This window comes from Arctopsyche grandis, chromosome 6 (assembly GCF_051622035.1).
Source record: "Arctopsyche grandis isolate Sample6627 chromosome 6, ASM5162203v2, whole genome shotgun sequence".
Taxonomy (NCBI): domain Eukaryota; kingdom Metazoa; phylum Arthropoda; class Insecta; order Trichoptera; family Hydropsychidae; genus Arctopsyche; species Arctopsyche grandis.
The window spans coordinates 13550405-13571293 of NC_135360.1; the positions used below are offsets into that span (position 1 = coordinate 13550405).

General features: G+C 30.9%; 2 protein-coding genes across 3 annotated transcripts; one reads left to right on the top strand and one right to left on the bottom strand.

The window, feature by feature from the left end:
* Positions 1–6193: 6193 nt before the first annotated feature.
* Positions 6194–16003, top strand: LOC143912506 (serine protease persephone-like). Of its 2 annotated transcripts, XM_077431782.1 has the most exons (11): positions 6447–6725; positions 9228–9317; positions 9586–9673; positions 9756–9883; positions 11601–11711; positions 11815–11906; positions 12166–12275; positions 12399–12536; positions 12617–12732; positions 13327–13484; positions 15167–16003. In XM_077431782.1, exons 1-11 carry the CDS (start codon positions 6650–6652, stop codon positions 15326–15328), a joined length of 1269 nt encoding a protein of 422 aa, XP_077287908.1. In that variant the 5' UTR covers positions 6447–6649; the 3' UTR covers positions 15329–16003. The 2 variants fall into 2 exon arrangements, with proteins under 2 accessions (XP_077287909.1, XP_077287908.1); XM_077431783.1 differs by lacking the exon at positions 9228–9317 and having other exon boundaries at positions 6194–6725.
* Positions 16004–18373: 2370 nt separating this feature from the next.
* SerRS-m (Seryl-tRNA synthetase, mitochondrial) lies at positions 18374–20585 on the bottom strand. Its single transcript, XM_077432077.1, has 4 exons — positions 19486–20585; positions 19229–19416; positions 18835–19002; positions 18374–18765 (listed from the first exon to the last, which is right to left on the bottom strand). Exons 1-4 carry the CDS (start codon positions 20113–20115, stop codon positions 18447–18449), a joined length of 1305 nt encoding a protein of 434 aa, XP_077288203.1. The 5' UTR covers positions 20116–20585; the 3' UTR covers positions 18374–18446.
* Between the last annotated feature and the right edge of the window lie 304 nt (positions 20586–20889).

Below are 20889 nucleotides of genomic sequence, written 5' to 3' on the forward strand. Positions count from 1 at the left end.
ACACTACTTTGGAAGTTTCTTTTGTGTTTGTTTTATTAATTTTTTGAGTTTTTTTTATTTTTATATTTATATATGTATGTACTTTACTTATTTTATATATATTAATATATTGGTAAATATATTAATAAGACTTTAATATCAAGGTATTGATCGCAAAATCTTTCATTTTATTTAAAGTGTCATATTCCATGATATGAAAAAAATTGTATGATTATGGGATAAAATATTGTATGAATAAAAATGTTTATTTTGTCTGTATTTTTTTCCATTATTTTTTTACAAAATCTATAATGCTTTGTAAATACTCCCAATTAAACCTTATTTTTACTGTATTTATACATGTACTTTTTACAAACTTTGTATTGCTTAATTAAATGCTAATCGTTATGTTGAAGAATTTTCATAAATTTTTCTTTGGTATTTTTTATCTACTAAATTGCTAAATGTATAGAGTTGAAATTTTGTACATAATTTATATACATGGTAAATTAAAGAAAAAAACAATTTTTCTAAATATCTTCTCTTCTGGAAGTATGTAATACTCTTGAGTTATGGAAGTAGTACTTTTGAGTTTCAAGCCTTTTCATAATTTGTTTCGAAGCCATTCACCGTATCAAACTAAAATTTATATTGATAAGTTTCAGCTTAAGATTAAAGTAACATATCAAATTCGATATAATATGTAACAGTCTACTCTTGTTTTCATTTTCATATATTATTTTTTCGGCCATTTCAAATAGATTTGTGAATAAACAAATAAAAATATTATATTTTACTGTAATATTTATTTAATCGCGTTACTCATAGTTTTGCAGAATGCTTACATATTATATTTACATAAAAATATCATTCTTTATTACTGTCTGATAATTTATTTTTTTTATTTAAAAAGAAAAACGTTTTGATAGCAAAAATTATTTGTAATTTAATTTAATATTTTCATTGAATTTTCCCCGAAAATCAGGGTTTACTATGCGGTTAATATTGAGATACGATAAAAAACCTTTTTTTTTTAATATATCCATTTATGAATTAATTCCATGGAACATTTAATGTATACATATAATATATTGGTTTATGAGTCAGATCAAAATCTTCTTTCATGAATTTTAATATTTGGGATTTTCGGTCATCAACTACATATACCACACATATGTACATTTATGAAGGTGAACACCCACGAAGATTCATTTGACATTTTCATATTTCTCTTTCCTTATAAATCAGAAATCAATAAATATACATATGCTTGTATGTACATAAAAGACGCATATGCATGTATAGATAAATCTCTCATTATTAACCATCTCAATCATTATTTTATTCATTACCACTACCAAGAATCTCTACCTTGTATCCAGGGCCGGTGATGAATGCTTGGCGCCTTTATAAAAAAAATTAAGTAAAAAGAAATGCAGATAAAATTGCGAATAATATTTCGAGCTGGAAATGGCAAAAAATGGGGACCACTGTAACTATAATTGATAAATTCTTAATTGAGTTATACATTTATTATGGATCTACGTGACGAGCCGGAATGTTAAATTACCGAAAACGCAAATATCGGAAGGCAAAGATCGAAAATCGAAAGATCTTAAGTCGAAAGATCAAAAAAAAGGGTGCATGGTAAACGGTACATACTCACTTAATTTGCGCGAGCAGGATACAACAGGAACAAGAGGAACAGGCTTTTCCTCCCGTATTCTGCGCGCGCACATTAATACGGGAGGAATCGCCTGTTCCTCTTGTTCCTATTGTATCCTGCTCGCGCAAATTAAGTGAGTATGTACCATTTACCATGCACCCTTTTTTTTGATCTTTCAACTTAAGATCTTTCGATTTTCGATCTTTACCTTCCGATATTTGCGTTTTCGGTAATTTAACATTCCGGCTCGCCATGGAGACCGATTTATTATATAGATATGTATATACATATGTACATATATTCGAACATTATTTACATTAGTCAAAAAGGATTTAGCTGTTTTTCATTTTAGAAATATCCTGCCTCTGGAATGATCGAGTATTATTTTATTATTATATATATTTTATTGAAACTATCGCAATAAGTTTTTTATTCATTACAGTGAACAGAACCACTGATCGCAGGTAGTTCCTGATTAATTTCAATTTGGCAAAAGTTCTCTTTCTTATCAACTGAAATGGGAAAAGTCAATTATGTATATATAAACAAGGTAAATGCGGTTGACCAACTAAACGGGAAAATCATATAATAATACAGATAAGCAGGAGGTGTGGTTTTGTGCTATACATGTGTGTGAATTTTTCGATTAAAAATTTATCACATATGTTTTAACGTCTTTCAGACGCCTTTTTTGTGATATGTGTACATCGCAAACTTCGTACACACTACCAGCCGGCCCTGATTGTATCCCATATAATAATGAACAGATATGTTTTTCCTCAATGGTGAATTTATAAATTTTAGATCTTTTAAACATGTTAGGTATATCCTTACAGACTTCCTGAATCCGACTTCAAATCCGAATTCAATAGAAAATGATTATTATATTGCGGTTTTGCAAATCAATATGTATATAGATGCAAGGCGAACTTGCAAAGGAATTCGACCACAGCGCTGTCTCGATAGTTACGAGATGAAATTAGTCACATTAAATCACGGTCAAAATATTTGAACCTGTTACTTGAAACCTTATTCATGTACATAAATTTAAACCTTACTCACATCAGGATATAAGTAGATTAATCACTATGTTTGGTTTTTACGTTGGTTCATACTATTTTATTATACTATTATAAGTAAATATGCTGTATTAGTGAATAAAATCGCCAATTTTTAAAAAAGTTAATTCAGTACACAAATTCACTCAGTGATCCACCATTGCACATAAATCATCTATTTGCACTCATCACCAGACTTGGGCGGTCAGGATACTTTACTATTGTAAACCTTTTTATTTTGCTCTCTTGCTTTGTAGGACAATGGTAATTGGCAAAAGTGAACCATTTTTATTGTGGGTTAAAGCATCCTGGCCGCCAAAGTCTGCACATCAATTGGCTTATTTAGTTATCGAACTGTGTCAAGGATCTCTTACTATCGGGAAATGTATATTTACATGCACAATTTTATGAAATAACGAATTTCTATTAACGTACATAAAAATAAAAATAAAAATCCAAGAAGATTCGATTATTTCTGAGAATCTGATTGAAACTAAATTTGAGTACAACCGATATGCACAGCATCGGTTATATATACATACATACTCATATTAATCTGTGTTATGATTGAAAGGTCATGACTCCAAAATATTTAATAGAGATAAATAAAAGAAAGTAAAACTTCAAATTTGTCCACTATTCAAATAAAAGTTTTCAATTTAGAGCCGCTAAATTTGAAATACATAGGTATTATCAGTGCCGGTTTTAGGGGGGGGGCTGGGTCGGGCAGCGCCCGAGGGCGCTAAATAAGTTAGGGCGCCGCTCGATTAACCAAAAGGGCTTTAAAATTTAAAATTAGAGCGCCAAAAGCACCTTTACATTCTAAACTCAAACATTTATACTCGGCAAATTCTATTCATTGAGTGAAGGCGCATTCCCTTCCGTATTATAATTAACGTATATAGCCAGCAGCATAGTTCGGTCGTTAAGCTTCTGCTTAGCGTCGAAAGGCGCCGGGTTCGATCCCTGGGCCCAGGCCTCGAATGAAAATGAATTTTTCAGAGTATGCTGTTGGTCAGACCTGGATTTGTGACTCCAGGTTGATCGTTTCCTATCAGAGTTTGCCAATTTTCTCTGATTTCATTGTTGAAACGGTTCCTGGAAAAAAATTGGCTAAAAATCCTTCCTACCTACTATGTCACCACTATTTGAAGTATGATTGATGTACAATAAAATGTATGTACAATTCATAGATGTCTCGTTAATTTGCGAGTTTTTCAGTGTCTCGTAATTCAACGACTTGTAATAAAAATGCTGCATTTGTAATTGTAATTTGTAATTGGCCATTGGAAGGCGCATTGGGATTTATCTGTAAGGCCTTCCTGGTATATATGTAAAAATAAAATAAAAATAAAACGTTTCTCTGTGGCAGCTACAATTTAAATCTTGTGCTATACTACGCTCCGAAACCTTCTGTAACATCGCAAACTTTTTTCGATATTCTCCGAAGATTGTTTACACTGTTTTCAGCTTCAATATATCGCTGGAAAATTTTAACTGATTACGTTCAATTATATTCCTAAAAAGATTATCTTAGATTCGAACAGTTAAACGAATATTCAAAGATGTGGGGTTTTTTGTATTTTGTAAACAATCTACTGGATAGAGCCGATCTTCAAATTAAGCTCACTGCGAATTCAAAATCTGATATTATTAGCAATGAACTTATCAATTTAAAAGCCTTTCTTTCAAATAAAGTTCAAGGTGAAATTAATCCATTCATTGTATTAAATTTTATAAAACAGCTAAATAGAATTATATCCAAACATTTGGGTTGCTATGCTTTTGCTGACACTGTAGCAAGGCCCGAAGCCCGGAAAAAGGAGGATGGTAATAATGTTTTTCTAAGGGTGTTTAGAAAAAATTGCCCGTGGGCGCCATTGGGTGTTATCTAGTAACTTGTATCATAGATAGTTTTTGAAAGGGGTCTACAATATTTTCTAAAACGGATAAAATTTTTACTTTTTTTTTCATCTTTCTCGCAAGGAACTTCGGTAAATTCAAAACATTTATTCAAATTTAAAAAAAAAACTATTATATTTTGTCATTTTTGTTTCACATTTTATTAGAATATTATTAGTTTGTAAAAATTAGCCCTTCCATTATACTAACTAAGCCGTTTATTAATTAATATTAATTTTATTATCGTTTTCCATAAAGGGTCAAGCAGCTACAGACTTCGTTAGATTTATATGTATGTACATTTTAAAGAATGCTTATAAATTCTTCACACGTTTTATACACCTTAATAACCAATAAAAGAAAATTTAAATTTATCAAAAACCAAATGCATATGTTTATAAATTTGAGAGGCGAATTCTTAAAAGCTATCAATTTTTTTTATTTATTTATAATTCATTTTGAAGAAGGTAATGATAGCTGTAAATATGCAAATCATTCATTTTAAAATTTTCATTATTTTGCTGCGCTTAGTTACCAAAAAAGAAAATAAAACTTAATTATGTTTTCCTTTTTAAATATTGATTCCTGTGTTTCATTTAAATGCCAGTTCATTCTCTCTCAAAAAAAAAAAGATTTTCCATTTCTATAAAAAACGATCCCATTCAAGTAAGTTAACGTTTAATATTTTAGAATAAGACAAGATAATATGTAAATAAGACGATTTTGTCAGAATAATAAACAGAAAAATTATAAAGCATTTTTATCACAACACGGAAAATGTGTGAGATTATTCAACTCTGCTCCATTATCATTTGAAATAACACATGAAATATGTATAGTATATTAGTTTTTCTTTCAGTGTATCTATAATATAATGACAGTTTTAGATTTAGGCAATTGAAGTATTGATTAAATTAATTAAACAAATATTGAATGTCAATTTTTGAATTTGTATCGTATTTTAAGTTTGTTTCAGGTTTTTCCTTGAAAGGAAAAACCTGAATTATGAATGAAACCTGAGTCGATATATATACATACATATGTACATATGTATGTATTTATATCTGCTGAAAATTCAATATCTCACAATCATGGAGCTTTGGTATCGGATTCGATTTTTCTAACTTCATTTCATAACTAATGCAAAACGTTTAAACACCGAAATATATATGACATTTGATTTTTAAATTCTTTTTATTATTACGAAATTATGTTCACAATACATCTTATATCTATTTTAATAGCTACTGATCTACTAATCATTTTCTATTTTACAATTTAATTTAATTTGGTTAGTAATCATAGTATCATATTATTCTACAGCATAATAGGAAAAAGAGCGTAAAAACCTAGAAAAATATATATGATATGATATAAATCGATATATATACTCGTATTCGAATTTTTCTAAAAACTTTTAAACCATTCAGCTTTTCTGATATTGTTAGCCATAGAAATGATTTTTCAATGAACAAAAAAAAGTAAATAATTATCTTGAATAAAATACTAGTGGAAAATTCTCATCGATTTTGAATACTTTTATAATTCATAATTTTCCCCCCCAAGACTTGTGTTTATGAACGTGCGTATCTTTCACGCGAAATATAGCCACAACTAGTTTTGAACCATTACGATCGTCACCAATTAAGGATCATTTTCCCGTTTCTAGGCGGGACATGCACCGACGAAGGGGGCTTGTTAAATTAGCGAGAATTTATCCCGGTTTCATGACTAGTGGGAATCACCGGGTGAATTGTGGTGACCGCAAACACGTCAAGATGGCTCCGCACAGACGCAAATCGCGGAGTCGCATATAAAAGCAAACAGCTATCGGCAAGAACCAGTTCTGACGGGCTCGTCGGCCTGTAGTGGTTTGCGTTCGGTACTTAAAACGTTAATAATAATCATTTAAAAACCTCGGCAGTGCAATTCAGTGGTGTGCTACGCATGTCCTGTGGCCAAAACGCTAAAACCATCAAAAAGTGCCTCGCTTTCGCGCCCAATTTAAATTCAAATATTCTTCAATTACACAAAAGCAACAAACATGGCATGCACTGTGCTCTCCTACATTTCGACGATTTTATATGTTTTGTTTTTGACGAGATCGCTTCAGGCTCAGGGTAATTGTTGCAATCATAATACCATACGAACTAATACAAAATTTCATAAACAGCGTTATCTAGTGTAGTGATTTTTAAACTTTTCTGTTCACGGCTAATTTATCGCGGTTTGATTGACCGATCAGCACAAAAGTGTACACAATTTAAAATGTACATATATGTATACAAATACATTTGAATTGACATATGAATATACATACATATAATTAAATTTTGTTAGCAAATACATATGTGCAAGTTATTATATTTCAAATTTTCGAACACACGATGCTTTAAAATAAAATACATTTGAATTGCGAGCTTTGTCTGACCTCTTTTATATGTACATACATACATTGTGTACGTCTCAAATAACCTGATGTGGTTAAATAGCCACAATATTAACAAATTGCTTTTCCTTAAGTTGACTTTCATATTTATTATTTCAATAGAACTTTAATTTCTACTGCATTTTAATCGTTTTATTAACGTTTATATTAAACAATTAAAATTATGTTTAAAAACTTAAAATGTGTTTTTCCACTTATAATGATTCACGCCGATTGTAAATCACTGCTTTGCCGTATATGATTTCGGTAATGAACAAATTAACGGAACCAGTTGGACGTTGTCAAATTAAATTTATCGCTCTCGTTGCTTAATATTGTCAAATGAGGTATTCATTTGATATTTAGCTGTAAAAATCAAAGAAAAAATAAATATATATATATATATATATATACATACATATATACTAGTGTTTTTACCCGGCTTCGCCCGGTATTTGTAATATAAACCGCTTAAACATGGCCAATCTAATAGTAAACATTTTATTAAATGTATTTGTATAGTTTTATTTTATTTAAATTTATTTGAATATTCATTTATTTTTTTATAACATTGAACGTCAAGGAATCTATGAGCCAAACAAACATACATACACACATACAAAGTCTCTTTCGAAATTATGTATTAGATGTGTGCTATTTCTCGATTGCCATTTTTATTTAAAAAAAACCGCGATGCCAGTAACTTATTTCACAGCAAAATGTGCAAGGACGAAACGCTTTACCTCGTTTTAATATCACTTTGTTGTCGATTAACGATAAAACCAGTTTTTTAATAAAAATGTTGCTTTCTCAAAGTATCATATTGGTATTTGTAAATGTAAATAAAATAATACGTATGTACTCTAAAAATTGATTATAAATTCGTAATCAAATCCAATCCAATGTGGAATTGGAACGTACATAATTTACGTTAAACGTGAAACGTTAAATTAAGAACGTGTCAATGAATTTTTAGAAATAAAATCGAGTGATTGTTACGGTCCATAGCTTCCGGTCACCTTCGTACATACATACATGTTCAAAACTCATAAATACATACATATATATGTATGTACGGTATGTACATATGTACATATTCTTTTTTACCTGCTTTATTTTCACGGCTTTACCTAGTAAACACTTTATGATACTAATTGAAGTGTACGTAACGTAATCCAAACGATTACAATGGTCCAAGAAATATTAACAATTTCTAGGTGTGTTTTCGTCGTAAGTACTGTAATAAAAATCATCTCAGACTTAAATATAAACAAATAAATACGCAGGCAAAAAAATCTATACATTATTATTGACATAAACTTAATCGGACGCTGATAAAACGTGTTTCTACGAGGTCATCACAATTCGAATGGTTAACATTTTATGCACGTATACTTAACTTTTACAATAGCGGTGAAATGCTTCAATTTCACTTTCTAATTACATTTTTTAAAGAAATTTTGTGTTCAACATTTGCTATCGGTGTTTGTAAGAACTCAATTGTAATAATAAATCAATGTTTCACATGTCTGAAACAAACAGGTCTCCGTGACGAGCCCGAATGTGAAACGCCGGAAAACGCAAATATCGGAAGGCAAAGATCGAAAATCGAAAGATCTTAAGTCGAAAGATCAAAAAAAAAGGGTGCATGGTAAACGGTACATACTCACGTACATACTCACTTAATTTGCGCGAGCAGGATACAACAGGAACAAGAGGAACAGGCTTTTCCTCCCGTATTAATGTGCGCGCGCAGAATTTCCGATATTTGCGTTTTCCGGCGTTTCACATTCGGGCCCGTGAGGTAGACCCGAAACAAACATATAAATATAATACAATACAATGAAAAGTGGGGTTGCCAGACCTTTTGAAAAATCTTATTTATAAATATATTATTATATGTATTATTTATAAACTACAGGATATTTAATTTTAATACATATATATTTAAAGACAATTTCATGATATTACTGATATTATATTTAATTGTTAACTAGCAACAAATGAAAAAAAAGAGTACTATTATTTTCCATTGAAAAATTTCAGACATTTAATAATTATGTTTTAATCATTGTCATATTTACTAATTTTTTTGGGAAGGATTAACTGTTTATGTTTTTTTTTTTTTTTTTGATAATGTAATATCAAAAATAGTTATTACATTCGAATAAAAAATGAATATTTCACATTGCAGATATCGAAGAAAGTGAAATTATTGTCTATCCGGACGATGACATTTTAACAAAAACATTTCAATCACGAATCGACATAAATGACGAACAAGGTTAATCAATACATATAAGTAAATTAACATTTTGTGGATTCAAATTAAACACTTCATTTTATTACAAAATTATAACAAAAATATTATTAGACATGCGCACAGTATTTTCATGATGCTATCTGGCAACCTCACACGTTAAAAAAAATCATCTTATTCACATACATATACATAAACATATATATTATCACACATTTTGTTCTCGTTCATTTGTATCAAAAATTCAAAATGCTCCATAGGATTTGTGATCAAATTTTATATATTTTTTTAGGTATGAATGTCGGCAGTAGGTGCATCCTCAGAAATAATACAATTGGTGAATGTCGTTTATTCAGAGACTGTCCTGAAGCTCTTATAAAGTACGTATTATTATCAAATGTATTACAAAATATCATCAAAACAAATATTGTTTTTAAATTTTAAATTTTATCATTTATAAAGGGTTCGAGGAAGGTTGTCATTTGATAGATTTACACGATGCGGGTTCATTTACAACGATCCAATTATTTGCTGCCCTCAATTTTCATCAACCACTACAACGACAACCACATCGAAATCGACATCTTTCGGTAACATATATTCATTTTTACAATAAAAAAAAATTATCGACTATCTATGTACATAATTAGTAGCTTGATGCACTCATTCGTCTACTTGATAGATACCAGAGGGGGAGGAGATGGGGTGGTTTCCCCAATGCGCTGGGATGGACGGTCATATGTACATACATACGTATATTTATTATTAACACCGGTTAAGAGGGCTGTACACCCGAAACCTTAATTTTGTTGCCGTTCCTTTCTTCGATATACATATATATTGAGTGAATATACATATTGAGTGAATGCGACAATATATATCAATATACATATATATTGAGTGAATGCGACAGTTGCGCTTAGACCAGATAATACGTATTTTAAATCGACAAAATCGAGGTTTCATATTCTTCAATTTTCTCCTCCGAAACTAGACCAATTTTTAAAAAAATTTCATCATCGGTATGAGAAAGATATTTTCTATGCACTTGTGCGCGTATTTTTTTTAAATCGACCGTTAAATAAGCACGCTGGACTCTTTTCGTGGGTGTAAAAAAGAGGCGATTTTATAGATGTTTGGCGGCTCCTAGCTCCTATAAAAAAAAAATCAAAAAAAATAAAAGCACAGATGCATGCCAATGATGGATATCCATAGCATATTAAAAAATAATATCTCTAGTGCCATAATTGAGGAAGGGAGAAGTGTAATACGTTTGTATGGACAAGACGCTGATGTCCAGCCCTCTTAACCGATGAAACTGTTTTTTAATATTACTTAATACCATTGGAATTCATTCGGTTAACCGGCTAATTAATAAAAAAATATGTATAAATTTTAGTTGATTTGAATTCAGCTATACAGAAAAATAGAGGTAGATTGTCACAGATTTTCTACCAGATGGGTTTGTTCATTTCAACACACATATGAACGTTTTTTTCGCACAGCTTTACTTATGTGTGTGCAAATATGAGATTTACTTATATGTGTGCGAGTGAGATACAAGGGGACTAGGTGACGTCATATCGAGTCCCCTTGTATCCTACTCGCGCACACGTAAGAAAGGCTATGCGATTAAAACAGGGAGTTTTCCACGGTACGCCACTGATACATACATATGTAGATTTCTGAGAACAATAAACTGATCCTTTTAGAATTTTTGAATGATTCTCAATGTTATTTACACGTGCAAGCGTCAAAAATGGTATCTGGCATTAGTTTTTAAAACTATTAGCTAATATTAAGGACCTTAATGAAAACATTATTTTTTCTGGAAAAAAAATTAAGTTAGCATAATTGACATCGATAGTCAATGTATTTTACTAGTGACCGTGTGTTTTCAGTTGCAAATAACATTTGTAAAAAATAAGAAGCATGACGAAAAACGATACATTGAATACATAATGAGTGTACTCATTGTTGTGTTTTATTAACATTTGTACATTTGTACGAAAATAATTCTATTTATGTATATATAAAAGAAACAAGTATTTTTTTTTGGTATTTCATTATTTATTGAACAAAACACCTTATTACTTTTAGTCTACATATAAGTAACTATCAATAATAGCTATAATTATGTTATAAACTTATTACAATGCTACAATACTTACATTTTTCCAAATTGCGGTTAATCGTACAATAACTTTATGCTAATCACCGAAAAACCGGATACCACTATTTTCCGGTTAATTGGAAACCCATATTCATATAGTTATTATATGTTTGTAAATTATATTATAATTACAGATCCAGATGGTTTCGTATATCCAGAGGAGAATGAAAATTCTGACAATAGTATATCGCCAACAACAATCTCTTCGAGATTACCTGATATCCCTGGAAAGAAAGCTAAACAAGGTTCACGATACAATAAAAATATTTACCGCAAAATTCTTATCTATATCAGAAAATTTTAATTCATAGTGTGTAAATCAAACTTATTCGCTTACTTATATTTCAGCATGTGCTGATTACGATATGACAGTTCCGGTTCCAGTCGGCACTTATATACTCGGAGGTGAAGAAGCTGGGGAGGGTGAATTTCCACATATGGTAATTTTATTAAATATATGGAGTTTAAATTTATTTAACTTGTAAAACTCATATTTTTATAAAATTGTAGTCAGAAATTAGGCGCTTCAATTTCAAAACATTACATTTTTTTCAAAGCAATGTCAAATCATGTTTTCTACTTTGATTTTGCTAATACATAAACATACACTGCTTTAAACAATGTAATATTTTGATAATAAATAATAAAAAAGCGATAATATAGCTTTATTACTTCATAATATGTTATAATTATTTTAAGGTTGCACTTGGATATAACAAAGATACTGGATTAGAGTATAATTGTGGTGGAACGCTTATTTCAAATATATATGTTTTAACAGCAGCTCACTGTGTTCAGAACATAGAAAGGTAAAATATGACCTTAATATTTAACATAATATACATATTATGTCAAATATTTCATTGAAAATATATTGTTACATTTTTATGTAATTGTTTTAATATTTTACGTTTTAAATATTTATTTTATAGAATTCCACCAACGGTAGCAAAAATAGGTACATCATATTTACTAAACGATGATGATTCTACAAATTATGCAATAGTAAGCTCTATTCCTCATCCAAGCTATAACAGATCAATGAAATATCACGATTTAGCATTGCTAAGGTATTTTAAATGAAACCCTTTGTGATGTCGTAATTGATACACGTTAGAAAAATGACATACATGTTTTAATTTATTTATAGATTGAATAGACCTGTTGAGTTTACAACAACAGCTCATCCAGCTTGTCTAAATACTGAACCAGAATCCTCGATAAATACATTAATCATCACAGGATGGGGTACCATTGACACTAAAGGTAAATAATCGCTTTTTTTTTTAATACTTTTAATTATACATATTGTTATTGTTTATTTCTAGCCAAAATGTTTTTTAGGGGACAACCTATTCATAATATATTTTTAATGGCTGTGTGATTTGTTTTATTTAATTATATATTTTAGTAAATTACGTTATTTTCGTTAACCACTGACTATTTGATTAATTCTATTAACCAGGGCTGTAGAGTTGAAGTTCTGGAGTCGTGGCATTTTTGGTAGTCATTAAGAAAATGGTCTTACGCATATATGTAAATACTTGTAAAAAAAATTTAAATGCGATATTTTTGAAGTCGAAGTCAGTGTCAAAGTCGAAGTTGGGGTCGGGGTTGGAGTGTAGAACACGTATTTTTAAATTACTCAACGTGCTATCGACTATTTTTCAAAAATATACTAACAGAAAATAATTTTAGTTCACATACTATACTGCTATTTTTTAATTCTTACAAAAATTACTGACTATAAAAGACTCTATATTCAATTCGTTGTCATTTATATAATACAGATCTACAAATATACCTATACATATGTATATTAAAACTAAATTCTAAATTGTGATTTCATTATATTTCCAGTAAGATCCAAAAGTGACACATTGCAAAAAGCGAACGTTACCATGGTTAATCTTTCAACGTGCAATTCATCTTATACAGAGAGGAGAGATAGAAAACTTCCATATGGACTTACTTCTCAACAAATGTGTGCTGTACATAGTGTAGCAGATACTTGCCAGGCAAGTAAAAACTATTAAAAAAAACATTTAATATTTCTATCATTGCTTATTGGATAAGTTCTACCCAATGGAAATAACCCCTAATGTATATGTATACAAGATGAACGTTTGTTAGTTTGTCTGCTAGGAAAATTCAATTTTCAATTTAGGAACACCAAACTTAGTGTATTACATATCTCATAGCACCTTACCTTTTAAAATGGCCTTTGACCGTGTTCAATACGTTCGCCTGATGGAAACTTTTAAACATATTGGCCTGAATGATAGAGATGTCAGATTGCTGCGAAATGTTTATTGGAATCAGACTGCAGTAGTGCGCATCGATAATCATTTCACTGATGAGATTCCTATAGAGCTGGGCGTCAGGCAAGGATGCATCCTATCACCTACCCTTTTTAATCTATCATATACAGAATCTATCTTTTAAGATGCTCTCCAAGAAGCAGAGGGTATTAAAGTAGGCGGCAAAACAATCACCAATATACGATATGCTGATGACACGGCACTAGTTGTCGAAAATCTAACAGACTATCAAGAAAGCAATCGAAGAGGTCTGCGCATTAATGTAAGTCGAAATTTATGCTAGCCGACAAAATGCAAACAGACACCAGTGATCTAACGTTGGATGGAGAGGTTTTAGAAAGAGTGAAAAGATTTAAATACCTGGGTATTTGGTTGAATGAGGAAATGGACCCAGATGAAGACTTGAGAATCCACGAATCGAGGTGGCTAGAACAGCGTTCATCGAACTTTAGACGGAGATTACAAAGAAGCATATCAATCTTCGTACGTGGTTGAGATTCGCAAAGAGCTACGTCTAGTCAGTGCTGCTATATGGATGCGAAACGTGGACTTTGACGACCAGGATGATCAGCCGCATCGAAGATTTTGAGATGTGGGTCTACAGTCACAAATGAAGCTGTCCTCAGCATAATAGGGAGAGGCAGGGTACTTGTTTCTGTCCAGCGGAGAAAGATGGAGTACCTCGGACACATGATACGTGGTCCAAAATATGAATTTCTCCGTTTGATAACTATGGAAAAATAGAAGGTAGAAAATGGATTGGCAGGAAGAAGTTGTCTTGACTTCGAAACATGCGCATGTGGAGCAATATGAGCGCCGACGATCTGTTCCGAGCCGCTGAAGACCTATGCGGATATCTGCAAATAATCTACGAGGTGGTCGCCAACGTCCGGATGCGGACAAGGCATTAGGAAGAAGACCCTACTTTAGATTTTACAAGATTGCTTTTAGAAAAAAATCAGAATTTAAGATCAAAGGGCACCCATAAAAAACGCCCGGACAACGCTGGGCAAGTGTATCTTTGCATTATATAATTTCACTGTTTTCAATGTAGGACCGCTAAATTCGGCAAACTATCTCCCAGTACCCTACAAATACCATATATGTACTTTAGTTAATCCATCAAGCAGCCGCCAGCTCGCACAAACTCCATCAAAGCGAATTGGATCTCATTTAATAGGTCAGATCGATAGGCACGGGAGTTATCTCCTATAAAACTATCAATAAACCCACTACTACACTTTAGTTATGTACTCAGAATCTATGATCGAAGAGTCTGTAAATTTGTATAGTGGACAATCAAACAAACATTCAACTTTACATAATGGGTTTACATACCCCTTTATATCAATATATTATTTATGTTTTTATATTTGCAGGGTGATTCTGGTGGACCAATCCAAATTCCAGAAACTAGGGATAGAATGTACACTTTAGTTGGGATAACATCATTTGGACAGGCATGCGGGTCTGGAATACCCGGTGTTTACGTTAGAATATCAAGTTATTTGAGTTGGATTGAAAGTATTGTGTGGCCATAAATTCACAAGCGAAACAAAGATATGAAAATCTGGAACTGACAAATAAAGATTATGTTATTTGTTTGAATTATATTTCACGAGCTTTAATTTTAAAATGTGATATTAAAATGATGTTTAATTATTTATTGTAAATAAAATATGTATTTCATTTACCATTGATTTTAATGATGAACTCATAAAAGTTAATGTTAAATGAAATATTTAAAAGATACATCGACTTTTTTTCGTTCTATTTTTAGTATCTGTATGTACGTACACAAATAAAGATAATTGATCATGTATATAAATCTAATATATAATTTCGAAAGAGACTTTGTATGTAAGGTTTTTGTTGGAAACATCGAAAAAAAAATCGAAGTTTCTGTGACGACTATATCGATATCGTTGAATATAATTTTTTTTTCGATTCAAATTGATTTTATTAAAAAAACAAATGAATGTTTACTGTTAGATTGTTTTGCCATGTTTAAAGCTGTTTAAATTACAAATACCGAGCGAAGCCGGGTCACACCACTAGTATACTATAAAGATGAAATTTCAGACATTGGCTAATAATGTTTAATGCTAGACCATTTCTCAGCCACCTTGGTTTTTCGGTTTTAAATTGAAATACAGGTATATAATTTATTTATTTATTTATTTTACGGTCAAGAAAAAATTGACCATTTTACAGAAATGGAGAAAGAAAAAAATATAAAATAAATTACAATGAAATATAAAAGAAAAATCAATAACTAGAATAATGCATACATGCATGCATACACCTACACATACGCTCAATTTAGGGCTTCCAAGTCGGTTTAAACCGAAACCGAAAATCCGGCTTTTTGACCATTTTTCAAAAAACCGAAAACCGGCTTTTTGGCTCGATCAACCGGCTTTTTAAGGTTTTCTTTGATTAATGCTTTTTTCCTCAAAATTAACTATTATGAATTTCAAATTTCTATGCAAGATCAAAATAAATGTATATATCTATCTAAACTCTCTTAGGTAAAAGGCGTATATTTCTTGGAACATCAAAAACAAGGTACTTGGCGGTTTCTTTGAGATTTGTAATGGACGAAGATAAACTATTTTTTTGCATAGTATAATACATATTTACATTTTTTTTTTCGATTTAAAAACTTTTAACTTAAAAAAAATCTTTATTTTCTAAAACCGGTGAAAGCCGGCTAACCGGCTTTTTATTTATAAAAAAACCGAAAACCGGCTTTTTCTTTCGGGCGGTTTTATGGAACCCCTACGCTCAATTACATACACATTTGTGCACACACACGCATGCAATTATAAACACACGCATATATACATGCACGTATACGTATATACATACATAAATATATACGCATACACATACATTCATATTACAAAATTAACTACATTATATTAAAAAAATATTTAAATATAATGGATTTCATGTTGCATTTACTAACAATGAATAAATCGACCATGGACAATTCGTTTCCAACTCTGTGCAGCAGTGGCGTAGCGAAGGGGGGGGGGTCCAGGGGGTCTGGACCCCCCCTTGGCGGAGTGCAGTCGGCGGCAAAATATCCCACTCCTGTCGCAATTGATCGTTTGTACCATTTTTGGATAGTTTTCTATCCCAAATCCATGACAGATTTTTAGGACGTAAACATATACTTGAAAATTTCCAATGTTTGCTTCCTGATGGAAAAAGCTCTCAACCATCAAGTGTTTTAAAAAATAAGATAAAGACTTCGGGGGAAATTTACAACCAATATATATTTTGTGGGCCTTGTATTCTAACTGGAGAGTTGGAAATGTGGTGGCAATATATAAGTACTAGTGAAAATCGACCAAAAAACGCACTAGCTGCAATTGCAATTTGCAATCCTTCAATATTTACAAACTTCTAAAAATTCTAGCAACACTTCCGGTGACAACAGCCACAAGTGAACGGAGCTTCTCCACACTACGATGACTAAAAACATATTTAAGAAATACGATGTCGGAAAATCGACTAAATCGACTTGCTTTATTAGATATTCATAGGGATATAAATTTTAGTGCAGAAAAAATATTAGATAAATACGCGAAGATTGGATCTGTGAATTTCGTCCTTTTTAAAGTATTCATTATTTTTATTTTATTTGAATTTTGTTCATACCATATGTTTACTTTATTTTTATATGTTGTGATTTTATATTAATTAAATATAAATTATCTTGCCTTTTTTCCTTTCAAAACCCCCCTCTTGACAAAATCCTGGCTACGCCACTGCTGTGCAGTCTCAACATAGCTGAGTTCAATGAGTAATTAGTGGTAAACCTGGGCATATCAAAAAGATGGTTACATCTAATTGATCTACCCGGCACATGGAAGCACACTAAACTCACCAACTCAGAGCAGTTGATGGTGCCATTAAGAAGACCACACAGAATTGAAATATCATTAATTTTCCTTCTGTCATATAATTTTAGCAAATGAATTTTCTTGTAAATAATAACATTACTGACATGGTAATTATGAATTTTAAAAAATTTAAATTTGATGAATCTAATGAACTTTAATTGCACTGACTCTATTAAGTTAATTTGTTTCATTAAATAAGGAGACCAAATGGTAGAATTGTACTCTAATTGGTTTCTAACCAGAGTAGTGTATAAAATTTTAATCGTATTTACATTTTTGAAGTGAGTACTATTTCGTATTATGAAACCAAGTGATTTGATGGCATTTTTTGTGATAAAATTTATATGAGAATTAAAAGTTAATTTATCGTCAAAAATAACTCCTAGATCTTTAATTAGTGATGATGATGGTAATGATTCATTATTTATATGATAATTATAAATAATTTTGTTGTTTGACCAACTGAACCTGACAACAGAACACTTCTTTATGTATAAATATATATATATATATATATATATATATATATATATATATATATATATATATATATATATATATATGTATATATATATATATATATATATATATATATATATATATATATATATATATATATATATATATATATATATATTTGTAAACTAAGGGTAATTTTAATAAAATAATAATAAATTCAATACCTAATCAACATGTATTTATATTTGGAAGAACAAACACAATTCAACAGGCAACTACATGGCAATTAAACTAATTTAACGGTTTTTAAATCTGGTACCGCTTTTCTTCTTTTAATGTAAGTCTCATCATTCATATATTTTCTGAGAACTTCCGGTATCAATATTGTACCATTAGGCTTTTGGTGAGTTTCCAACAGAGCTATTAACATTCTAGGTACCGCACATGCAGTACCATTCAATGTGTGAGCGAATTCAGATGCTGACTGATTGCGAGGAATATATTTTATATGTAAACGTCTCGCCTGGAAATCGGTACAATTACTGCAACTAGATATTTCACCAAACATATTCCTGCCCGGCATCCAAGCTTCAATATCATATTTTCTATAAAATAAAATATATGTTAATGTTATATTGTAAATTTTCTATTCTCAGTACTATCAAATAATAAACCTATAAGCAGGAGCCCCTAATTCGTACGGTGGCATATCCAGTACTCTCATGTGTAGACCCAATTCAGTAAAGCTCTCTTCTTCTATCTGTCTAAACTCTTCCAATAAAGCATCAGAATCATTTGGACTGCAAACGCCAAACATCTCGACCTTTGTGAATTGATGAACTCTGAAATATTAATTTGTAACTAAAACTAAATCTATATATACATATTTTCGCGTCTCCACCTGCGTTGTTAGGGTAAAATAAACAAAAAATTGAATAATTTCAAATGTGTTTTCGACAAATGGGAACGGGAACGAGAACAGGAACGGGAATTGCATGCGTTATTGTGGCATTGCAACGCATATCGGGTTTAGCTAGTTGATAATAAAATAGTTATTTTTATGAATACCTATAAATACCCTTTTCTTCTGATGTACTTGAAGCTTCTGCTCTGTAACATCTACTAACCGCAGCCATTTTTAAAGGTAATGTTTCAGCTTTGTGTGTTGTATTGATAAGCAAACCAGCCAAAGACATTTCAGCTGTACCAGACAAACATAACTCTGGCCCATGATGAAATTCATCCAATGAATATATCTGAAATTATTAAAATGTGATGTATCGACTTTCAAGAATCATAAAAATTTATATAAATAATAAAATAACCTGAGGTCTATCCCCTGCAACAATCATTCCGCAACTTTCAATCAAATATTTCGGTAAAATATCGGGAACCGATACAAGGCTAAATCCTTTTTTAACCAAATTACCAATGGAGTATTTTAATAACGCCTCTTCTAATTCAGCTAGACTATCAATTAAAAAATAACTGCGATGACCAGTGAAATTTCCAAGATTATCCGTACGCAGTATATGTAGCTTTCTTGTAATTTGGGAAAACTCAAAAGGCTTATATGTTTTATCTGTATATGTGGGTGCTTCGTTAATGAATTTTACAATTTTCGGTTCCGTACCATATTTTCGAACATCTGGGTGAGTTTCATTGGGAATCTTCTTGGCTTCTTCGTTCAAGTCGTTTGTTAGTTTATCTCTTGTACTATCAATACTCTTGTTTAACAAATCATTATACAACTGACACACTTTTGCAATATCACCAACCCCTTTTCGCATTTCAATATTATTTTTTATATGTTCAAAATTGTTTTCATTGCATAAATAGTCAAAATTAAATTCCGGAAAATGTTTTGGAAAAGTTGAATATAGTCTAGTGAATTTGTTATACATTTTGAACATATTGGTGAAATTTTTCATGATTTTTGTTTGTACTATGAGCATAACGAAGAGAAAATACAAATGATATGCATACTTATTGACACTTATTTTAGGTTAACCGCTTGACATTTCATAGAATCGTAAAAAATAAAATACCACCCTTATCCACTGTCAATTACATTCATAAAAAGCTTATAAAAATGAAAACTATCGTTGCATTTTTGTTACAATAAAGAGGTTTGGTGATTATTTCGCACAAAACGATCTCGCACATGACTAAAATCTGGATCATGGAACAACTGGAACCCAAAAATTCATAATCACGATTTTCATGACAACGATTGTCGTGCGCGCGATCGCAATGTGTGAAATAAAGGTCTGCTCATACCTATTCAGCACGACCCGAATCCTGTAAGTATCCTGCAAGTACGGACAGTATTCTTTAGTACATTCTATATGGACGCGCATGAATGCGTAAATGCGCATGCGTGAATGGAGTATGAATACGTCCATATAATGTACCAAAGAATACTATCCGCACTTGCATGACACCTGCAGGATACGGGTCGTGCTGAATAGGTATGAACAGACCTTAATCCGTTTACCCAATAAAGAATTTCCATATTTTTTTAAACAAAATCTATAATTTGCAGATATTATCAAATATTTTGAATTATAATTTCCCAAAATATTTGTTTTTTTTCCAATATATAATTTCGAAAGAGACTTTGTATGCATGTATGTAAGTTTTGGTTCGTAGAATATTCAAATAAACCTATTTAAATAAATTAATAAAATGTTTACTATTAGATAAGCCATTTTTATTACAAATACCGA

What these genes read in the sequence shown, in the direction of transcription:
- LOC143912506 (XM_077431782.1), top strand. Translation starts at nt 6,650, where the DNA reads ATGGCATGCACTGTGCTCTCCTACATTTCGACGATTTTATATGTTTTG. An exon ending in AGGGTGAATTTCCACATATG is followed by an intron (nt 11,907 to 12,165) that starts GTAATTTTATTA and finishes AATTATTTTAAG; the next exon opens with GTTGCACTTGGATATAACAA. An exon ending in CACGATTTAGCATTGCTAAG is followed by an intron (nt 12,537 to 12,616) that starts GTATTTTAAATG and finishes ATTTATTTATAG; the next exon opens with ATTGAATAGACCTGTTGAGT.
- SerRS-m (XM_077432077.1), bottom strand. Translation starts at nt 20,115, where the DNA reads ATGCTCATAGTACAAACAAAAATCATGAAAAATTTCACCAATATGTTC. An exon ending in TTGCAGGGGATAGACCTCAG is followed by an intron (nt 19,417 to 19,485) that starts GTTATTTTATTA and finishes TAATAATTTCAG; the next exon opens with ATATATTCATTGGATGAATT. An exon ending in TTAGGGGCTCCTGCTTATAG is followed by an intron (nt 18,766 to 18,834) that starts GTTTATTATTTG and finishes TTTATTTTATAG; the next exon opens with AAAATATGATATTGAAGCTT.